Source organism: Pristiophorus japonicus, chromosome 17, assembly GCF_044704955.1.
Source record: "Pristiophorus japonicus isolate sPriJap1 chromosome 17, sPriJap1.hap1, whole genome shotgun sequence".
NCBI lineage: Eukaryota > Metazoa > Chordata > Chondrichthyes > Pristiophoridae > Pristiophorus > Pristiophorus japonicus.
In genome coordinates this window covers 62,553,060-62,574,926 of record NC_091993.1, presented here as the reverse complement: position 1 = coordinate 62,574,926, position 21,867 = coordinate 62,553,060, and the positions used below count along the sequence as shown (strand labels likewise).

At 49.9% G+C, this 21,867-nt stretch overlaps 1 protein-coding gene across 2 annotated transcripts in view; it reads left to right on the top strand.

Annotated features, from left to right (window-relative positions):
- LOC139227759 (choline/ethanolaminephosphotransferase 1-like) overlaps positions 1-19,535 on the top strand; it is a 48,888-nt gene extending 29,353 nt beyond the window's left edge. For both annotated transcript variants that reach the window (XM_070858763.1, XM_070858764.1), the window contains exon 8: positions 15,648-19,535. In XM_070858763.1, the coding sequence (XP_070714864.1) occupies positions 15,648-15,785 (138 nt within the window). In that variant the 3' untranslated portion in view covers positions 15,786-19,535. The remainder of the gene's footprint in view (positions 1-15,647) is intronic.
- Positions 19,536-21,867: the final 2,332 nt, after the last annotated feature.

The following is a 21,867-nucleotide window of genomic DNA, read 5'->3' as shown; positions in this document are numbered from 1 at the left end:
GGAGGCGGCCATTTGGCGCCTCGAGCCTGTTCTGACATTCAATGAGATTATGGCTGATTAGCGACCTAACTCCATATACCCACCTTTGGCTCATATCCTTCACTGGATTTCAATCTAGCAAATGTGAGGTCATTCACTTTGGACCTAAAAAGGAGAAAACATGGTACTTTCTAAATGGTGAAAGGCTAAAAACAGTGGCGCTCTAAAGAGACTCGGTCCAGGTACATTGATCATTAAACTGTCATGAACAGAGGTGAGTTATAATGGGCCCTGGTGAAGGAGAGGTGAGCTGTAATGGGCCCTGGTGAAGGAGAGGTGAGCTGTAATGGGCCCTGGTGAAGGAGAGGTGAGCTGTAATGGGCCCTGGTGAAGGAGAGGTGAGCTGTAATGGGCCCTGGTGAAGGAGAGGTGAGCTGTAATGGGCCCTGGTGAAGGAGAGGTGAGCTGTAATGGGCCCTGGTGAAGGAGTGGTGAGCTGTAATGGACCCTGGTGAAGGAGTGGTGAGCTGTAATGGGCCCTGGTGAAGGAGAGGTGAGCTGTAATGGGCCCTGGTGAGGGAGAGGGTGCTGTAATGGTCCACTGGATTTGATGAAGGAGTCATGTGTGTAATGGGTTCCAGGACCTGATGGTTAATATACCAGGGTATTAAAACAAGTAGAACATGAGAATTTGGAGCAGGAGTAGGCCCTACGGCCCCTCAAGCCTGCCCCATGGCTGATCTTTGACCTCAGCTCTACTTTCTTGCACTATGACCAACCATATCCTGATTCCGCTAGAGTCCAAAAATCTATCGATCTCAGCCTTGAATATACTCTCAACGATTCAGCATCCACAGCCCTTTACGATAGAGAATTCCACAGATTCACCACCCTCTGAGTGAAGAAATTTCTCCTCATCTCGGTCCTAAATAGTTGACCCCTTATTCTGAGACTATGACCCCTGGTTCTAGACTCCCTAGCCAGGGGAAACATCCTCTCTGCATCTACCCGGTCAGTCCAACTCCGAGTCGTATGTTTCAAATGAGATCACCTCTCATTCTTCTAAACTCGAGAGATTATAGGCCCATTCTACTCCATCGCACCTTACGTTAGGACAGCCCTCTCACCCCAGGAATCAATCTAGTGAGCCTTTGTTGCACCGCCTCAAGGGCAAGTAGGTGAGGAAATGACAAGTGTTGGTTATAATCTTTCAAAGCTCTCTTGATTGGGGACTTTTCATTGATTGGAAATTTGCTAATGTCACTGCAATATTTAAGGAGGGTGGGAGGAAGAAGCCAGCTAATGACAGGCCTGTCAGTTTAACGTATGTTGTGGCGATGTTGCTGGATTCTGTACTTGAACAAGCGAGCTAATCGGAGAGCCAGCATGGTTCTGTTAAATCGAGGTTTGTTTGAGATGCTCACCAATGATGTAGATAAGGGAGTGTCTCTGAATGTTATTGTAAGGGGTTTTCACAGGGTTGTTGTTGTGCCTTGGGTGTCTCTCTCTGGGCTTCTGCCCTCACAGCTTATGCCTGGCCTGTGAGGTACCCTGAGTGCTGCAAGAGCACTCCTGGAGAGACTGTGTCCACAGCTTATGAAGGGGGTTTTGAGACTCGTGCGTCCCCACAGCTTATGCCTAGCCTGTGAGGCACCTGTGAGTGTCAAACACTCCTAACCCCTTCTTCCCTAGCCTGTGACACACAGTTGAGCATTTTCGAGGCGCTCCTAGCTTCCCTTACACGGTTCTGACATAAGACTCACGATCAGGAGATGTAATACAATAGAACTGAGACAAGGTGATTCCAAGAGGAACTTTAGGCTTCCAATTTATTTGGCAAGGTGTAACTCAACAAACAGCAATACACCAACAAAACAATCCCCCTAAATCCCACTAAACGGACACAACGAAAATCTTTACACCAGTTTAGCAGTACAATGCCCAACCTCCCACCTTTCCTGGCCTAACTGAGTTGGGAGTTCTGGGGACCAGAGGTTATACTCACTACTGTGCCTTCCGCAGTCGGGTGGTTTGTTTCTTCTATCTTCGGTGTCTTCGGACACTGGTTTTCCTTCAGTGTCGAGAGGCTTGTGGTTGTTGAATCACGAGGGCAGGGAAAATCATCACTCCTCTCTCTCACTACGTCAGAAACCCTTTTTTTTATAGCCAGATTATCCAGTCCGCCTCTCCTGCTGAAGTCGATTCTTCTCATTGGTGGACTTTTGATTTTGAAAAATGCAACAGTTTGAGGTTTTTAGGTTTTTTTCCCCACTGATCTTAACCTACTCAAGGTTTGAGTGGGTGTTGATTGCATTGGCCTCCTGTAGCCATTGTGCTAGTCTGGCCTGAGCCAGATATTTCTATGCCTGATGAAAAAGGTGTTGGAATATGTATGTGGCATTGTTTAAATGCTAATGTTTTCAAGGGGTAAGTTTCGAGGGTATACAGTTCCCAGACAATTTGATTAGTTCCAATGTCCAAACTGGCCCTTTTGATATTGACTCCACCCCTTTTCTTGCAGACCTTTAAAAAAATCCCAAATTCGATTAAAGTTCATAGTTTCTTCCATGTGTACTTTAGGATTTCAAACTTTCTGGTAGATAGTTCCAAATTAAATTCCCTTTCCTATGAGTCCAAACACTGAGGGGGGGGGGGTCTCCATTTGTGTTCCAAAGTTTTCCTTCCATCGGTTTCAATTCACAGCATAGACTGATCCCACAGCCCTTTTCCTTCTGGGTAAAATGAGGGGGTTTTCGTCTTCCCCTACATAATCCCCCATCTGACACAGTCAGACACCACTCGAGTGTGTCAAAGTTCAGGGTGGTGAGAAAACCCTAGGTCTCCCAAATTGCCCAACTTTCCCCAGTTTAACTCTAAACTGATCCCGTCAATATATATCGTAATTCCTTTTAACGCTGTACTAAACACAGAAATCCAACAGGTTACAATACACGACAGCAACATACATATATGTACTTAAGGTTACAGCAGTAATTGTACATTGAGTCTCATTTCAGTCTCAAACGTATAACAAAAAAACCTGCCCTGCAAACTCCCCAGGAGCCATGTATGAAAACGCAGTCATCCCTGGAAATAACAAAACCGCCTAAGTGTCGCGGTCAAGCTTTGTTTACACACCTTGAGTGTTTAGCAACGGCTCTCCTGGCTGTGTAGTAGCCTGAGGAACTGCGTTCTTTTTCTTTTTCTCCTGAGCTTACAGCTTGTAACTAGCAGATAAGCTACAATCAGGAGTTGGCCGATTACTAAGGCATGCGATCCCACCCGGATCCATGCAGGTATGTCTGCCCGTATTCCCAAATCCCACCATGCTGGGGGTTTAATCTGGGCAATCTCCCCTGCTAGAATTTCAGTTTTCTGCTCCATGGTGTAAAAATGTTTTTGAGACAAATCCACTGCCTGGAGGAGGGCTGTAAGTTTCTCAGGTAGTGGGGCAATGGGATAGCCAAACTGGGCGACATATTGTTGTAGATGGCTGAGGTTGTTTTGTACCGTGAGGTGAATTGTGGAAGGTTCAGGGATGGGTGCGATTCTGGTGTGTGCCACTTGAACCTCTGCCCTGGGTTTAAAGCAAAAGCTGCTGTACGGAATTGGACACCACCTTCCCGGTCCGTGTTCATACCGTTGGGCACTTGTGGTGACACAATATGTCCCACCGCCTACATATGCTACCTGTGGAGGCATATGGTTAGGGGCCATTACCTCCATTGTGCAATTGATAGGCTCTGCCCCAGCAGTGCTGAACCCGCATTGTGGCCTTGCAAAAGCGTTCAAGTGCTGGGGGCACAGGATTACCTGTGCTCCCCTGCTCCGACAACCCGAGAGGTCTGTACCTGTCACAGTGTGCTCCCACATTGTGACATAAGGTGGGACCTCTTGGAATCGAACATGCACCCCTCCACGAATGACTCCCACATTCTCCACTCGGTACAGGGGTGCTGGTCGTGGGGACGCCCCCATCACGGGCATCCTGACCACCACACCCATGATGGTATGGTTTGACTTTCCACAGTCCACCGGTACCGGGTAGGCTTCCGACGCTACACGAAGTTGGCAAGGACTCAAAACATTATCATAAGGGTGCAGTGCTGCTAAGTGCTGGTTGCTGATCCAGGAGGGGACCTGTCCCTGTCTCAGATCCTCGAGGTTACTCCGTCCCTCTCCCAGCAACCAGGCCCCATAGAGCACGCACACCTCATTTTGGGCGGCTTGATCGGAGGCGTTTCTATCCTGGCCTGGCCTGTGCCTCCAATTGAGAAATAATCTCCTTTAAGTGAACTGTCATTGCCACCTCTTCGTGGAGCGCGGATCCCACTACGGTATTCTCATCCCCCAGGACTTTGCGCAGCTGATTCTTTAACCCATTTATCTGGAGGGCCAGCTGCATGTTATCCAAACTGTTTATGGCAGACGCCCCGGTGTTAAACCCCGTAAGAATGTCATTTAAAGTGCCACGCTTCTGCCTGCCCGGTTCGGCCCTATCCCACTGTTTATACAAGTCTGTCACTTTGACATCCCCGAAGTCCAGTTCATAGAACTTCCGGAACATCTCCCGCAGCAGAGCCTGGTATAACAGCTCGGTTTCCCGGGGACACCACGTAGGTAGGCGGACTTCTGTCAGATTTAGCACCACTGATGCCACTGCGTAGTGTACCCCCTGATAAAATAGTTTCTCGGTAGGGACCAACACTAAACCATTCCCCGGCCCCCTGTTTGTTGTCGGGCACCCGTGTGGGACGGTGGGCTTGGCCGTGGGTGGGGGTTTTCTTTCCCGAACTACAAGTTCGGTGGCATTTACTGGTACCCGGGGATTAGGGATCACACACGCCTCCCCGCTGCGATCCCATACCACCCCATCCCCGACATCCTGCCACCACCTATAAAAAGCAATGGAGACCCCCTCTAAACACATGCGAGTGGATCCCCACATACACAAATAAATTCCTTGGTCGTACGCCCACCATTTCTCCCAGCACACCGTGACCCCGCCAGATGACCCACTGATGGTTCGGTAGGTATCATTATCCAGACGTTCCCAGTCCGAGTGTCGGTCTCTCATTTTCCTCTTGAGCTTTCTGAGCCACCACCACCGTCCCAGAGGTATGTCCCCTCGGCAAGTTAGGCATACCTTCCTGCCTTCTGTCACTCTCACTCTGGAAGTGGCCACAGTGATCTCCGGGCAGGGGATGGAGGCCTCTCCGTAGGTAAAGTCCTTATGGTTGGAGTACTTGGTGGAGTTCGATCCCAACCACCCAGGCCATTTCTCCTCATGGGAGTAGGTGACCCGGCCATCCGCCACCGGAGTCCCTTCTCCTGTGGTCACTGTCGGCGCTCTGCCCCCGGAGCATCCGAAAACTAGGGAGTCCTCGGTGTCCCCTCGGTGCCCGGTGCAGATCCTTAGCGATACCAGCATCACTAACGGCCAGTAGGGAGGTGTTGACATCTGAAAGGCAAGAAGGACATGGCCTTGCCTTGAGAGACCTCTCCAGGCTCGGCCCACTTAACATGTTCCAAACACAAAAATGCTGTACCCAACCGTCACTGCCTTACCTAAACACATATACTCACAACACAAAGTAACAAAACAGGAAGTGAAAATATATACACCGCCGCCCGTCCCCGGGTGGCCAGGCTATATCCTGTCACTGTACAGGCGTCGTCGACCACTTGGCTGACCGTACCCTGGGGACCAGGATGTCCTCCGCTGAGGGGCTCGTATGGTCCCCCTAAATGAGTCTTGTGCTGCCCTCCAAGGCCGTCCCGAGCCCCGGATGATCGGTGGGAGACCCTTGCTAGCGCAACAGAGCACCCTCCCTGTTGTCTTTCGCCGTATTAGTCTGGGGCGGGGGGCTAAGTAAACAGGGGACCACGGCGCCCTGGGCTGTGGCACTCTGTTACTCCTCCTTACTGTCGGTGCAGAGTCCCACGTTATGGGCTGCAGTGCCATCTCCTCCACCTCTTGGGCTAGCCCCAGCTGATCCACCATGGGAGGTTCAGCTTCCCCTTGAACCTTGCTAATGGTAGAGCCTTTCTCCCTACTTCTGTTAGTGGGCTGGGAACCTCTACCCAGTGGTGGGATAGCCTTACAGGAGCAGTGAACCAGCCCCGGCTGTAGAGCTTCGGGGCCCGCTGCCTACTCCGGAGCCTCCAAATCCACCGGGGCCTGTTCTTCCCCCAGTGCCCGATTCCCTTCCCTTGCTCGTCCCCTCTGTTTTTTACCTCTTTTGGGGTCAAACAATTTACACTGATTAATGTGATACCACTTCACCCGGCGAGGCAGTCGAACCGCATAGACCATAGGGCTAGCCTTGTCGACTATGCTGTATGGTCCCATATATAATGCTTCAAAAACCCCGACCCGAGCATAGTTCCTCACCATTACCTGGTCCCCTATCTCCCATTCGTGGTGTTTGCTGGGTTCTAGCAGCAATCGGTTACTCTGATGCTGTCTGCCCATGTTACTAGCAGCCTGCCAGTGAATCTGTTTCAGGTGTTCAAACAGGTTTCTGACAAACCGGTCCCGGTTCACCTCTCGGAGCTGCCCTTCGGTGAGAACCGGCGCCAACACATGCACTGGGGTTCTCATGATCCGGCCCGTCATCAGCTCATGGGGTGAGTACCCTGTGCTCTTTGACTGACTGGCCCGGATTCCCATGAGGACCAACGGTAAGACCTCCACCCACTTGTTCGGTGAGTCTCCCGTCTCCTTGCGCAGCCTTTCCTTTAGGGTCCGGTTCAGGCGTTTTACGGTGCCTGAGGACTGAGGGTTGTAGGCGACATGCCATTTGGCTCTTATCCCCAGCACCTTTAGGGTGGCCTGCATCACTGGCCGGTGAAGTGGCTTCCTCGGTCGGACTCCACGATTTGAGGTAGACCCCACCGAGAGGACACCTCCCTCACCAGGATTTTTGCAGTCCCCACCGCGGTAGCTTTTCGGCAAGGGAAGGCTTCCACCCACTTGGAAAACACATCCACCAGGACAAGGCAGTATTTATAACCTCCCTGGGCGGCCGGTAGGGGTCCGATGTAGTCGATCTGGATCGACTGCCATGGTCCCTCTACCCGCCTGACGTGTCCTATAGACGCCTTCCTTTTCTGAGGGTTTGGATTGTTTGCAGCGCAAACCAGACAGCCCGCACAGAAGTTGCGAACGTCTTTCCGGAGGCCTGGCCACCACCCTGCCTTTTCTACCCGTTGCCAGGTAGATTCTGGCCCAGGGTGTCCCGCACCTGGACCCTCATGGGCCAGCTGAAGGAATTCCCTCCGGTGTTGTGGCAGCACTACCCATTTGTCCCCTTTAAACAACATGCCTTCCCGCACAGCAATATCTACAGCATTGTATGGGCCCTCTGCCTTTTCCCCCCTTTTGATAGCAGCCAAGGCAGCCTTCAGGATCGGATTCTGCATCTGGACTACTTTAAGGTCCGGAGCCGGAGCTGCCCCTACGCTCCCTTGTGTCCCTGGCTTGCTTCTTGCTGCTGCTATCCTGCCTGCCTCGTATGGGTCCCATGGGCGACCTGTGCGAGCACCTTCCCTTGCCAGCAGGTCTGCCTGCTGGTTACCTTCCCCCCGTGGCTCAGTTTTGGAGTGGGCCTTTACCTTATGGATATATACATCCCCGGTTTCTCCCACTGCAGCCACGATCTTTTCTAGCAGGGGCTTGGTCTCAAGGGGCTTCCCATCCGCAGAGGTGTACCCCCGGCGTGACCAAATCGCCAGATACTCTATACATGAATTGCAAGTGAACATGCTGTCCGAGCAAATCGTGTATGGGGTAGGGAATTCCTCGGGGTGTGTGACCACATACATCACCGCCGAGAGTTCCGCCTGCTGGGCGCTCAGGGTGCATGGGAGTTTAAGAGCCAAGGCAATCCCTGCCTTGGGATCCCAAACTCCGCAGCCCGTGAGTCTTGTACCCGCGGACACTGAACTGGAGCCATCAACATAGATCTCGCGGCCTGTGGGGTGTATCCCTGCCCGAAATCCAAAGTTAATGTCCCATACTCCCTCCACAGAGCATCGATGCGGCTGCCCTGGATAGATTAAATTTGCTGCGAGCCTGGGCTCGCAGAGGCCCTTGACCTTTAAAGTCATTTGGGAGAGGAGGAGGGTCCAGTGAGTGATTCTAGCACTGCTCACTGTCCCGTCCTTAATCCTCCCGTCCAACAGCATCTGCGTCGGGGTATGATGGGTGAGGAGTGTAATGGGGGATATTCCGGTAAAGATCTGAGCTCTCTTTACTGCCCAGTGGGTGGCAAGCAAGTGCCTCTCACAATTGGAGTATCCCTTTTCTACCTCCGTGAGGACCCTGGAGGAGTACACCACTGGTCTCAGCTGACCGTTTCGCTCCTGGAGCAACACTGCACTTAAGCTGTCGCCACTGGCTGCCACCTCCAGGAAGAATTCCTCCCCCCCATCAATTGCCCCTAGGGCTGGTGCTACCTGCAGGTCTCTCTTAAGACGGACAAATGCTGCCTCACAGTCCTTGTCCCATTCCCACTCGACCCCCTTATGTAGGAGTCTGAGCAGAGGGGCGGCAGTGGCTGCATAGTCCTCGATGAAGTCCCTACAGTAGCCAGTGATTCCCAGGAAAGACCTTACCCCCGACACATCCCTAGGGACAGGGAGTTCCTGCACTGCCTTTCTTCTAGCCTCATCAATGGCCCTTTCTCCTGCCCTTACCGTCAGGCCCAGGAATTTTACCTCTCCTAGACCTATCTGGGCTTTCTTGGGGTTAACTTTAAAACCCCCTTCCTTCAGTAATACCAGCAGTTCGGCCAGCAGTGGGCCGTGTTCCTCACTGCTGTCTGTGAACAACAACAGGTCGTCCACATACTGGACCAGCTGGTGTGGCTGGCTGAAGCCTTTTAAGCAGTTCGCCATGCATTGGTGAAAGATGCTGGGACTATTATGAAAGCCCTGTGGGAGGCAGCTCCATGTATACTGCTGTTCCCGGAAGGTGAAGGCAAACTTGTACTGGTCTTCCCTCCGTACAGGGATAGACCAGAACCCGTTGGATATGTCCAACACTGTGAACGTGGTTGCGGATGCAGGGATTTCCCCTATCAGATCCGCAACCGCCGCTACTGTGGGGGCACAAGCTGGGATGTTTTTATTGAGCACCCTATAATCCACCGTAGCCCTCCAAGAATTATCCGGTTTCCTAACCGGCCAAAGCGGGGAGTTGACATGGGTGGCTATGGGTCTCAAAACACCCTGCTCGACAAGCGAGCTTAAAGCTGTCTCCAAGTCTGCTTCTGCCTCTCGGGGAAAGCCATACTGCTTTTGCGGGCGCGACATGGGATCCCCATCTATTCGAACCTCCACTCCTGTGACTCTCCCACAGTCGTGTTTATGGGTGGCAAATGCTGCAAGATTTGCTTGCACATAGTCCCGGTACTCGGCTGGGGTGTTACTGACCAGAAACTCCAGGTCGTAACCCCCTTTTGGCTTCATTGTACACAGAGTCCCTTTTCCCTGTTTCTTATCAATAACCATGACTTCTCCCTCTGCTCCCGTGCCCACTGTGCCCCATAGACAGTGATTCCTCAAGTCTACTAGGATCTGGCGAGCGATGATAAAATCAGCCCCCAAGATCCCTTTTCCCACCTGCTCCCAGTTCATCAGGACGCACTTCCATTGTGTTTGGAGTGCTCCTAAACGAACTGCAAGCGGGACTGAGAAAAACCCAGCCTTCTCATTACCTGTGAACCCAACTAGTTGATACGGCACCCCGTTTGATAGAGGTGAGGTTGCGGGGTCCTCCGAATGGACTATCGTGCTGGAAGCACCAGTGTCCAAAAGGTAGGTACCCAATACACCCTCAACCTCCATCTTGACCCAGGGTCGTCCCCAGGGGTCATATTCTAGTGGGCACAGGTATGCAGGCTGGGTCTGGGCTAGTCACGGTCTCTGTACTGGCAGGGTTGCTGGTGCTTCCCTGCCTGTTGCCGTGGCTACCTTCCCAGTCCCCTCTAGCGCTGTCCTCACTGCAGCTACTATCTGGTCAAGGGATAGTGAGGAGCTCACTCCACTTCCCCCACTCTGGGCGGCTCCTGAAGGACTTCTCCCCCCATATCTCTTTACTGGGCTCCTGCAATCCCTTTTAAAATGCCCAGCTTTCCCGCACCCGTAGCACACACCCTCCTTATCAATCGAGCGGCCACCCTCCTGGTGCCATTCCCTTTTGGGAATCGAGTTGGGCTTTACTTCATTTACCCGACCTTTGGAGGTTTTCTCCTCCTCCCCTCCTCCATTCCGTTGGACCAGTGCCAGTTGCCTGACCACTGCTTCCTCGGTGAGGTTGGGGTCCCGGGAATCGAACCACAGTTCTGCCCTGGCCTTGAGCCGGGGCAAGCAGTTTGCCACCAGCATCCTCAGCCAGCGGCCAGTCTGTACCGCGGAAAGATTCGCCCGGTCGAGGAGCTCCCCACAGGCTGCGTGGTATACCACCCACAGCCTGTCCGCAAACGCCTGCGGGGTTTCCCCTGCGAGCTGCCTTGTCCTTTCGACCCGTTCGAAAGGACTGCCGTCATCGAAGCCCATAGCCTCAAGGACGGCCCTCTGGACCTCAGTAAATGTACGCTGTCCCCTCCGGCATTCTGCCGGCAGGGCCTGGTACAATTTGCTGTCCAGAGAGAAGAGCAGCAGCTTGGCTGTCTCTTCCTCGTCGCACCCATTAATTTCCCCTGCCTGCATCACCTCCATGAAGTGGATAGACGGGTCCCCGCTGCGAGTGAGTTTGGCCAAATGGGCCACCATGGCCCTGAGTGATTGAACTCCATGGGGAATAATAAAGTCGCTCTCCAGCGCTCCCCGACCTTGGCCACCTCCCTGTGGAGGACCGTACTTGCGCTGCCTGACCGGGCACATCCGCCCTGGTTCAGGATCTTTCTGCGCTGGTCCCTCTACCTCCGGCTGTCCCACCAAACCCAGTGCAGCAGACAGTGCCTGGTCTCCTGATCCAGCCCTTAACTGACCCTCGGCTGGAGCCTCACATCCCTGCTGCTGAGCGGGACACATTGGTCCTGCCCCCAGCCCTGGGTATGCTACTACCTGCGTGCCCCGCCCCTCCTGGTACCCCACCGGACAAACCACCGGTGCCTCAGGAGGTGGTCGGGCGTCTCTTGCCTTTGGATTCTCCTCTACCCCCCAATACTCTCCTTTGTCCCCTGTGGACCCTCCAGGTCCTATCAGGGCGACCATCCCCTTTGCCTGGGACAGAGCGTGGGTGAGAGTTTTAATCCTCTCCTGGCAGGGACCGTGATCTGCAAACTCACTGCTACTGGCCACTTTATAGGCTGCCTGTACGTCTTTTAATTTATTCTCCAGTTCCCAAATTTTCTGGGTGTACCGAGAGTTCTGTTCCCGGAGGGACCCCTCACTACCCTTGGCCTCAGTGACCTGACACTGAAGATAGTCCCGGCTATTTCGGAAGGTCTCCTCCAACTGCTGGTTCCTTCGCTGCTCCCCAGCTAATTCGGCCAGCAGGTTGTCCCCAACCACAGCCCGGATAGCAGAGAGCTCCTCTGATTTCTGAAGACTCTGTTCCAAGTCCTTCACCCGCTGGTCGAGCTTTCGGACTTGGCGGGTGAGGCAGATAAGCCAGATGGCCTTTTCCACCTTGTGGTTGTGGTCCTTCCCTGCTGTCCACTGAGCAGCAGCATCCACTGGGCGCTCTGCCCGAGTGAGGGCTTGTACCCAAGGTTTGGTGAGGTTCACCTTGCCAAAAATGTATGAGGAAATTCTCTCCTCCATTTTAGTTTCCTCTCTTATCACCTCATCTGTTATATTAACATCTCCTGTTTGCTTATGTCCCTTCGTGGTCGCCATGTTCTGTAAGGGGTTTTCACAGGGTTGTTGTTGTGCCTTGGGTGTCTCTCTGGGCTTCTGCCCTCACAGCTTATGCCTGGCCTGTGAGGTACCCTGAGTGCTGCAAGAGCACTCCTGGAGAGACTGTGTCCACAGCTTATGAAGGGGGTTTTGAGACTCGTGCGTCCCCACAGCTTATGCCTAGCCTGTGAGGCACCTGTGAGTGTCAAACACTCCTAACCCCTTCTTCCCTAGCCTGTGACACACAGTTGAGCATTTTCGAGGCGCTCCTAGCTTCCCTTACACGGTTCTGACATAAGACTCACGATCAGGAGATGTAATACAATAGAACTGAGACAAGGTGATTCCAAGAGGAACTTTAGGCTTCCAATTTATTTGGCAAGGTGTAACTCAACAAACAGCAATACACCAACAAAACAATCCCCCTAAATCCCACTAAACGGACACAACGAAAATCTTTACACCAGTTTAGCAGTACAATGCCCAACCTCCCACCTTTCCTGGCCTAACTGAGTTGGGAGTTCTGGGGACCAGAGGTTATACTCACTACTGTGCCTTCCGCAGTCGGGTGGTTTGTTTCTTCTATCTTCGGTGTCTTCGGACACTGGTTTTCCTTCAGTGTCGAGAGGCTTGTGGTTGTTGAATCACGAGGGCAGGGAAAATCATCACTCCTCTCTCTCACTACGTCAGAAACCCCTTTTTTTATAGCCAGATTATCCAGTCCGCCTCTCCTGCTGAAGTCGATTCTTCTCATTGGTGGACTTTTGATTTTGAAAAATGCAACAGTTTGAGGTTTTTAGGTTTTTTTCCCCACTGATCTTAACCTACTCAAGGTTTGAGTGGGTGTTGATTGCATTGGCCTCCTGTAGCCATTGTGCTAGTCTGGCCTGAGCCAGATATTTCTATGCCTGATGAAAAAGGTGTTGGAATATGTATGTGGCATTGTTTAAATGCTAATGTTTTCAAGGGGCAAGTTTCGAGGGTATACAGTTCCCAGACAATTTGATTAGTTCCAATGTCCAAACTGGCCCTTTTGATATTGACTCCACCCCTTTTCTTGCAGACCTTTAAAAAAAATCCCAAATTCGATTAAAGTTCATAGTTTCTTCCATGTGTACTTTAGGATTTCAAACTTTCTGGTAGATAGTTCCAAATTAAATTCCCTTTCCTATGAGTCCAAACACTGAGGGGGGGGGGGGGGGGTCTCCATTTGTGTTCCAAAGTTTTCCTTCCATCGGTTTCAATTCACAGCACAGACTGATCCCACAGCCCTTTTCCTTCTGGGTAAAATGAGGGGGTTTTCGTCTTCCCCTACATTATCTATATTGAGTTCGAGAAGGCATAGAATTGGAGGTAGCCTCTTGACTTGGCTTGGACATTGGCTGAGGGGTTTGGAGTCTGAGAGTGGGATAAAGGATATGTGCTCTCATTGGCAGACTGACCTGGTGTTCCCCAGGCAGCTGTTCTGGGGCCTGAACTTTTCACCATATTTATTCCTGACTTGGATGAAGGAATAGAGAGTAGTATATCCCACTTTGCAAATGACAGTTAGAAGGGTGAGTGAGTAGTGCAGAAGGTTGCAAAGGGACATTAATGGATTAAGTGAGTGGGCAAAAGTGTTGGAGATGGAGTTCAGTGTGGGCAAGAGTGAGGTCATCCACTTTGAACTGTAGAGGAGCAAAGTGATTTGGCAATCCGGGCGCACACATCGTTAAAAGCCAGTAGACGGATACACAAAAAGCCATCGAGAAGGCTAATGGAAAGTTGGCCTTCATCTCCAGGGGGCTGGGAAGGGAGGGCATTTGCTTCAGTTGTACAGAGCCTTGGTCAGAGCCTATCTCCAGTAATGTATTTACTTTTGGGCACTGGACCTCAGGAAGGAGAAATGGACCTTGGGGAGGGGGGAGGGTGGTGACTAATGCAGAGTCACCAGAATGATACTGGGACTTAGTGGGTTAAATTACGAGCACCGAAGCTTCTGAGAAACTGTTTCCTCCAGTGAGGGAATTCAAAACAAAGAGGCATAGTATTCAATTTCGAGCTCGGCCCTTCAGGAGAAAAATCAGGAAAGATTTTCACACAGAGAGTGTTGGAAATCTGGAACTCTTTCCCCCTCACCCCCCTGAAAGGCTGTGGATGCTGGGAGTCAAGACTAAGATCGATAAAGTTTTGTTGGGTAAGGGTATTGAGGGAAATTGAGCAACGGCGGGTAAATGGAGTTGAGGCAAAGATCAGCCATTGAATGGCAGAGCAGGCTCGAGGGGCTGAATGGCTGCCTCGTGTGTCCTGAAGGCCTGGATTTGTGCGTTACTTGGTACTGTTTTGTGCATGGGACGCTGTATGTCAACCTGCCCTCCTCCTCTGGGTCCCAGTGAGTAGTTTGGCCAATGCTTATCTTTAATCCAAGAACGGGGATTCCTGTTTCCAGGGAGTTTGTTATTAGGAACATTCAAGCTGCTGTGAAGGGAGATGACATTGAGAATTTGCGTTTGCTGCTGCTGTTTAGCAGATCCCTAAATGTCCCGGGGGCTTCACGCCGCCTCCTGTCGATCGGGACATCACTATCAGGTGGGTAAGGACACTGTCACTGTCCAGCTCCTTGGAGCAGTACATTGTCCAACCGCCAGCACCATGGATAGTACAGCTAATGGTGCTGCCATTTCTCACCCCATCCCTCGCACAGGCCAGCTCCTCATCCTGCGGGTGAAGCGGTCATTTCACTACAATCATAGAATAGGAGGCGACTCGGCCCATCGAGTATACCACCCCCTCGCTTCCCCCCCCCGCTCTTTCTCCCCATCCTCGCTCTCCCCCCCCCCCCCCCCACCCCCCTTTCGTTCTCTTTCTTCCCCCTCACTCCCCCCCTCCTGCTCTCTACTCTTCTCTCTCCCCCCCCCCCATCTCTTTCTCCCCACCCTCGCGCTTCCCCCCCCCCCTTTCTCTTTCTCCCCCCCACCCCCCCTTCGTTCTTTCTTCCCCCCTCGCGCGTGCATGGCAAGTTGAATGGAGCTTAACCTAAACCAACTTGATACCAATTTAAAATAGGAAAAGGCTAAACTGCAAGAGATATAAATAGCCTGGAACATGCTGAATAAAGTCTCCGGCCGAGTATATGCAAAGCCACAGCTCCATTTAAGGGACCAGGCTGTGCCTCTTGGTCCAGTCTCGCTCGTGTACAGATGACTGGGCGCCAGCTAGAGAGGGGGAATGTGCTGGCCAGTCAGCTAGTGGCAGGTTAGCGAGGGAGTGGGTGGCTGGCTGGCGGTTCAGAGAATGGGTTTTATTGCTCCAACTGCTGTTGAACAAAATCGAATTGGACAGTGAGCCCATAACTGAGTTTCTGTTTACCCGCTCCCTGGGGATAGGTTAGACACCGATGTCGTAGACACCAATTCCACAAGGTGGCACGGAAAATACTTTGTGTGAGATGGAGAGAGATGCTTGCTATATCTCGCCTGCGCGATGCGAGATTAAAGTTGGGCTCTGAGCCGCTCTTTGTGGGTGGGGCTGATATTGGGGCTCAGCTTGGTGGCATTTTCAGATACACCGTGGGGCTGCTGAGCAAACGCTGCCCTCTGCGATGGGATGTTCGTTAATGTTTCTTCTCCCAGCAAACTCTCGGTTCTCTAGGATTCCTCTTCCATTCTTCTTAAAAGTTTGGATTACTTTGAGATTGCCGATACATCTGGGCCAAGCTTGTCGCTACAGGGGTGTCTCTGTCAGCAGTCTGCAATGGAAGGGGCAGCTCTGTGCGAGGTTACTGAAGGGAGGCTGCACTCGTTTCCTGACTGACTCTCCTCCTCTGTTTTGTCTCGCAGATCTGGTCTCTCTTTGACTTAATCCGTTACTCTGTGGGTGTCTGCAATCAGATCGCCTCCCACCTTCGCATTAACATCTTCAAAATCAGCCCCATCTCCTCGCCAGCCAACTCCCAGGAGCAGAACCATCACAAGTGACTTAACCACTGTGCTCGATGAGAGGCAACCCCAGGACACGACTGAGGGAATGTACAGAGAGAGAAATATGGAAATGGGAGGAAAAAGTGAACAAATTATTAATTTATGGTTCAATCATTGTGTGCACTTTTTTTTGTTTAATTTAAGCCTCAGTTTCTCAATGAAGCCTAACACTCCTAAACTAGCAGACTGTGATGGGCAGGACTGACTGGCCCCTGCATGTATGTTTCCCTTAACACTGGCAGGTCAGCAAGCGACATGGTGTTGTGCATACAGATCTGAATGACTACCGGACGCACTGTCGTGTTCACAGATTGTGCTCAGTCTTTTCTTCAGCCCTTTTGGTTTGATCGAGCTGCTAACTGTCTGGTGCAGTGTTCGAGGTTTGGGACTGAGCTTACTGAAAGTTCCTGCACTTGACTATCTTGGGGAAAACCAGACGAACCATATAGCAGGTAAGGATTAGGTCGTGCCTCACGGGCAGCAGCTGTGAGGTGGGTGAGTTGCAGGAACGGGAATGACAAAAACCTGATTGTTTGGGCAAAGGCTTTTACAGCCCAATTGGGACCTTTGTAAAATTTATAAAGGGGTGTGAGCACCTATGGTACCCCTGGATTATAAAAAGTTTTGCTCCACACTGTTAGCAGTATATGTCCCAATCACACCAATAAAGCTGTCTGAGATGCTGCTGTTAACTGCTCTCACTGTTTCAACTGCTCTCACTGTTTCAGGGTGTGTAATTAAAGGGAAGGGCCTTATTTGGGCTGGACTGGCTCTTTAAAGAGCAGACCTTGATATGCTGCGCGTCCATTTTGCTCGCTGTTCATTATTTGCTACATGCTTCCATGTGAGGCAATAAATAGCCGCAACCCTCTGTGTCCATTTTAATAAAGCGCTTTCAGTTTCAAAAATCATTGTCTGGAGGATCTGGTGACCTTTCACCCCTGCCCCATAGATATGTCCTTCGAAGGTGAGCCCACACCATCCTAACTAGTGATCAGAGCCCACACCAACCTAACTAGCGATCTGTGCTCACACCTTCCTAACTAGTGATCAGAACCTACATCATCCTAACTAGTGATCAGTGCCCACACCAACCTAACTAGCGATCTGTGCACTCACCTTCCTAACTAGCGATCAGTGCCCACATCTTCTTAACTAGTGATTTGTGCTCACACCTTCCTAACTAGTGATGCGAACCCAAAGTACTTGCCTAAGCAGTATAAGCTTGTGCTGCAGTAAAGGAATGCACCAGTAACGTTCACTCAACAACCTGCACTGAGCAGTTTTCACTTTTTTGAGTAATTCTGCAAATAAATCAGATTCTCTCCACATGCCTTGAAAGTAAGAGTATGTGTTTCCTCCTCAACCAATTCTCGTAGTGTACTGATTGTAGAATGGTTTATAGGCTTAAATATTACTGAAAATATACACACTAACTGCAACTTGTGCCTAAAGCTTGTATCTTTCTGCCAGAGAGAAAATTAGCTGCTGAACTGGAAGCTGAACCTGGGTCTAATCTGGCTGTGTATACCTGCTTATCACCTGTCCTATAGGAGCATTCTTCACATCACTGTGTGCTAGAATGACGGGTTCCTTCCTGCGTGTGGGTAATGATACCTTGTATTAAAGGTGACTTTCACAATATTGAGATTGCTGTTCACCTTTTGCATGGCAGGGAATGCTTTATCTCTGAGCTCGGGCCTGTCAACCTTTACCCCACAGATGGACATGATCAAACCTAAAGGCGTCCAGCTGTCTGGTTGATGGCAGTTGCGCAGATACCAATGATGTGTATCTGAGTTAGTGTGTTCTCTGCCGCCTGTTGGTCTGGTGTGGAAATGAGGGACCACAAGCTGATGTTAAAACGTGCAGAGTATCTCCAGAGACATATGCTAAGTGTTTCCAGTCTTGAAGTGCGAGAGCTTCAGACGTGAAACATTGCTTCTCGCTTTCAGTATACACCCTGCACCGTGCAACTCCCACCACCTGACATGGGTACTTGGGATATGCTTAACCCTAGAGTACATCCCACTTGTTTGAGCAGTTCCTGTGTCTGGGGTGGATTTGTGCTGTTGTATACTGGAGCATTACTGCTTTGAGGTGCCCTCCTTTTGACTCAGTTGTGTGAATTATGAAGGAAAAGCAGAACTTCACCCGAATGATCAACTGCTGTACCGAGTTCTAACCCTTGGCGCACAGCAAACTTACTTTATTTTCAGTGGCATCCGTCAACGATCCCGATTTTTTTTGTGGTGCTGAAGTTTACAGGCCTAGGGTACTGGTGCCAGCGGGAGAAGCAGTGGCAAGGTGCCTGTACCACCACAAATGTTTACTTGTAGTTCTATAGCATAGAGGAGCAATGCTATAAAGTTAACCCGTCCCTGTGTACACGCTGCTTATGTTCTTTAGGAGCACTGCCATATACCTGCTCTTGTATGTGCTTTTGTTCAGGAAATTCCCAGCAACAGGACAAGGAAAACTGGCGATGGGTAGAATCAAAAGTACATTGCATCTCTGGGCTAAATATGTCACCTTTGGTTTTTTTTATACCAGTGAGCCTTGTGTTAGATAGACAATGGTGCAAACTCCTGTGAATATTGGACAGTAAATGGAGAATGCTCTTTACCTGATTTCCCTGTGGAGTTTGAACCACGAGGGTTTCAGTTTTGTCAGTGATCATCTGGGTTCAAAACAGGTGGCTTTTTTTTTGCTTATGTAATTATTTTGATAAACATGCATTCACATATACTTTTTTGCTAACTGAATAACTTTTTTCTGAGCATATACTGCTCCCAGTATTGTGAATAGTACAGGGCTGTGGCTGATGGATAGGGGTGGGGATGAGCACTAAATTTACGTATGCACTGGGTCCTGCGACTTGGAAGTGATTTTAAAGGTCAGCAAATGACTTCAGGCATCTTTGGTCTCAAGAATTTCTGCTATAATGTGAATTGACATTTTGCATTGTAGTAAAGGGTGCTGGGCACACGGACAGTTTATATCTGAAAATGCTCCAACTATGCAAGAATCTGACAGTATACTGTCCATGGCACCAACACGTTACACTGGCTACTGCCTTGGAGTAACATCCAACAGTTGCCACACAAGTATTATGACTGGATTCCTGACAGTATTTTATAAAACCTTTGTGCAAAGTGTAGGGCTATCCGTATTGTTTTCAAATATATGGATTGGGGGGTGGGGGGGGTCTCCATTTATGAATGAGTCACTGCTCATGTTTTATGTAATTTGGATAGAACATAGATTCTTTATTTATGGTTGTTGGTGGTGAGGCTTCAATCCCGACATCACTAACCCAACCACAGCCCTGTCTCACTCACATTTCTAAATGCCAGATATTATTTATAAAATGAACCAAAGTATTTTTCTCACCCTCACCCTCGCCCCTTTTCTTGGGCTTAGCTGTTTCTGCATGAGGCATTGTAACTGGAAGAGTTCAATGAGGTGTTATGTAACAGGAATAATTTGCTAAATGGTGCAGGAATAATCCAATGAGGAACCAGCCCCATTCACTTGGAGCAACTGGATATAATGGAAATTTCATTAATTTGTTTTGCACAAATCTTATTTGTTTGTGAACATACAGATGGTTCTCACCTAATTTTGCCTTTTAGTGTAACTGATGAGCCTCTTGATTTTATTCTTCATGCTTAATTGTAATTTTCTGTTCTTTCTAAAAAAAAACTAAGTGCTGGTGTAAATAAAGATTGCTTTATTCATGATAAATGTGTATGTTGTGGTCAAATTCTGTTCATTAACATCCACCACCCAGTCCATTTGCCAGTATAAAATCCCTAGCTATTCCCTATCTCTCTAACCCCCTCTGTCCATAAAGTCTCAGCTCCTCGAACTCTGGCCTCACCATCGCTCTGCCCACCCCACGCCCCACTGCTGACTATGCCTTCAGGTGCCTTGGCCCGCTCATTCTCTCTACAAGCTACAAAAATGTTATTTAAAAACCCAATTGGAACCTGTGGCCTCAGCTTGGCTTCAAGGTGACACCAGTCCCACACTGTATGGTTAACCCTTAATGATCTCAGTGCAACTAGAGGGGGGAGGGCAATAAATGTGGCTTAGCCAGTGATGCCTACATAACCAGAATGTAAATAAAACCATTATCCATTCACGCTACCTTCCACTGATGTACCTTAGTACCTCAGTTCCAGAGGGTGAGCAGGAGACCCTGGGGCCAGTAACAGATTGGGAAACTGCAAATGTAACGCCCCTATTTAAAAAAGGAAGCGGACAAAAAGCAGGAAACTATAGACCAGTTAGCTGAACATCTGTGGTTGGGAAAATGTTAGAGTCCATTATTAAAGAAGCAGTAGCTGGACATTTGGAAAAGCACAATTCAGTCAGGCAGAGTCAGCATGGATTTATGAAGGGGAAGTCATGTTTGACAAATTGCTGCAATTCTTTGAGGATGTAATGAACAGGGTGGGTAAGGGGGAACCAGTGGATGTGGTGTATTTGGACTTCCAGAAGGCATTTGACAAGGTGCCACATAAAAGGTTACTGCATAAGATAAAAGTTCACGGGATTGGGGGTAATATATTAGCATGGATAGAGGATTGACTAACTGACAGAAAACAGAGTTGGGATAAATGGTTCATTCTCTGGTTGGCAATCAGTAACTAGTGGGGTGCCGCAGGGATCAGTGCTGGGACCTCAACTATTTACAATCTACCAAGTTTGCTGACGATACAAAGATGGGAGGAAAAACAATGTGTGAGGAGGACAGACAAAATCTGCAAAAGGACATAGGCTAAGTGAGTGGGCAAAAATTTGGCAGATGGAGTATAATCTTGGAAAATGTGAGGTTATGCACTTTGGCAGAAAAAAAAATCGAAGTTATTATTTAAATGGAGAAAGATTGCAAAGTGCTGCAGTACAGTGCATGTGGTACTTGTGCATGAAACACAAAAGGATAGCATGCAAGTACAGCAAGTGATCAGGAAGGCCAATGGTATCTTGGCCTTTATTGCAACGGAGATGGAGTATAAAAGCAGGAAAGTCTTGCTACAGTTATACAGGGTTTTGGTGAGGCCACACCCTGGAATACTGCGTGCAGTTTTGGTTTCCATATTTACGAAAGGATATACTTGCTTTGGAGGCAGTTCAGAGAAGGTTCACTAGGTTGATTCCGGGGATGAGGGGGTTGACTTATGAGGAAAGGTTGAGTAGGTTGAGCCTCTACTCACTGGAATTCAGAAGAATAAGAGGTGATCGTATCGAAAGGTATACGATTGAGGGGGCTTGATAAGGTGGATGCAGAGAGGATGTTTCCACTGATGGGGGAGACTAGAACTTGGGGACATAATCTTAGAATACGTCCATTTAAAACTGAGATGAGAAATTTCTTCTCACAGAAGGTGAAATTTGCTGCCTCAGAGCTGTGGAAGCTGGGTCATTGAATAAATTTAACACCGAGATAGACAGTTTCTTAACCGATAAGGGGTTAGGGGGAGCGGGCAGGGAAGTGGACCCGAGTCCATGATCGGATCAGCAATGATCGTATTAAATGGCGGACCAGGCTCGAGGAGCCGTATGGCCTACTATGTTAGGAGAGCGGGCCCTGGGGGTGAGCAGGGGACCCTGGGGCCAGTTACGGCGAGCAGTGGATCCTGGGGCCAGTAACAGGAGAGTTGGTCTTGGGGCAAGCAGTGGATCCTGGGGCCAGTAACAGAACTGTCCCTGGGGGTGAGCAGGGGACCCTGGGGCCAGAAACGGAGCTGGCCAGTGCCAACGATAATGGAAAGTGCTTTTACATGGCTTGGGAAAGGATAGTCAGGAAATAAGCTGCAATCTCACTGCCAGAAAATCATCATCAGGACTGTTTCTCTGGATTCTTCCTTGTCAACTTGAGCCTATTGTCTGTTTTGATCCCGTTTCTCCAGCTCCGGTCGGTTTGCTGTTTAGACGGACAATGGACAAAACAGAAGTTATTTTAACTAGAATACGTTGCTTTTGGAACCACATGAAGGAATCACTCGTCATCGCTGGGAAATTCTCGGTGCTTTGCAGTGATATTCAGACGGAGGTTCGGCAGATGTTTGTG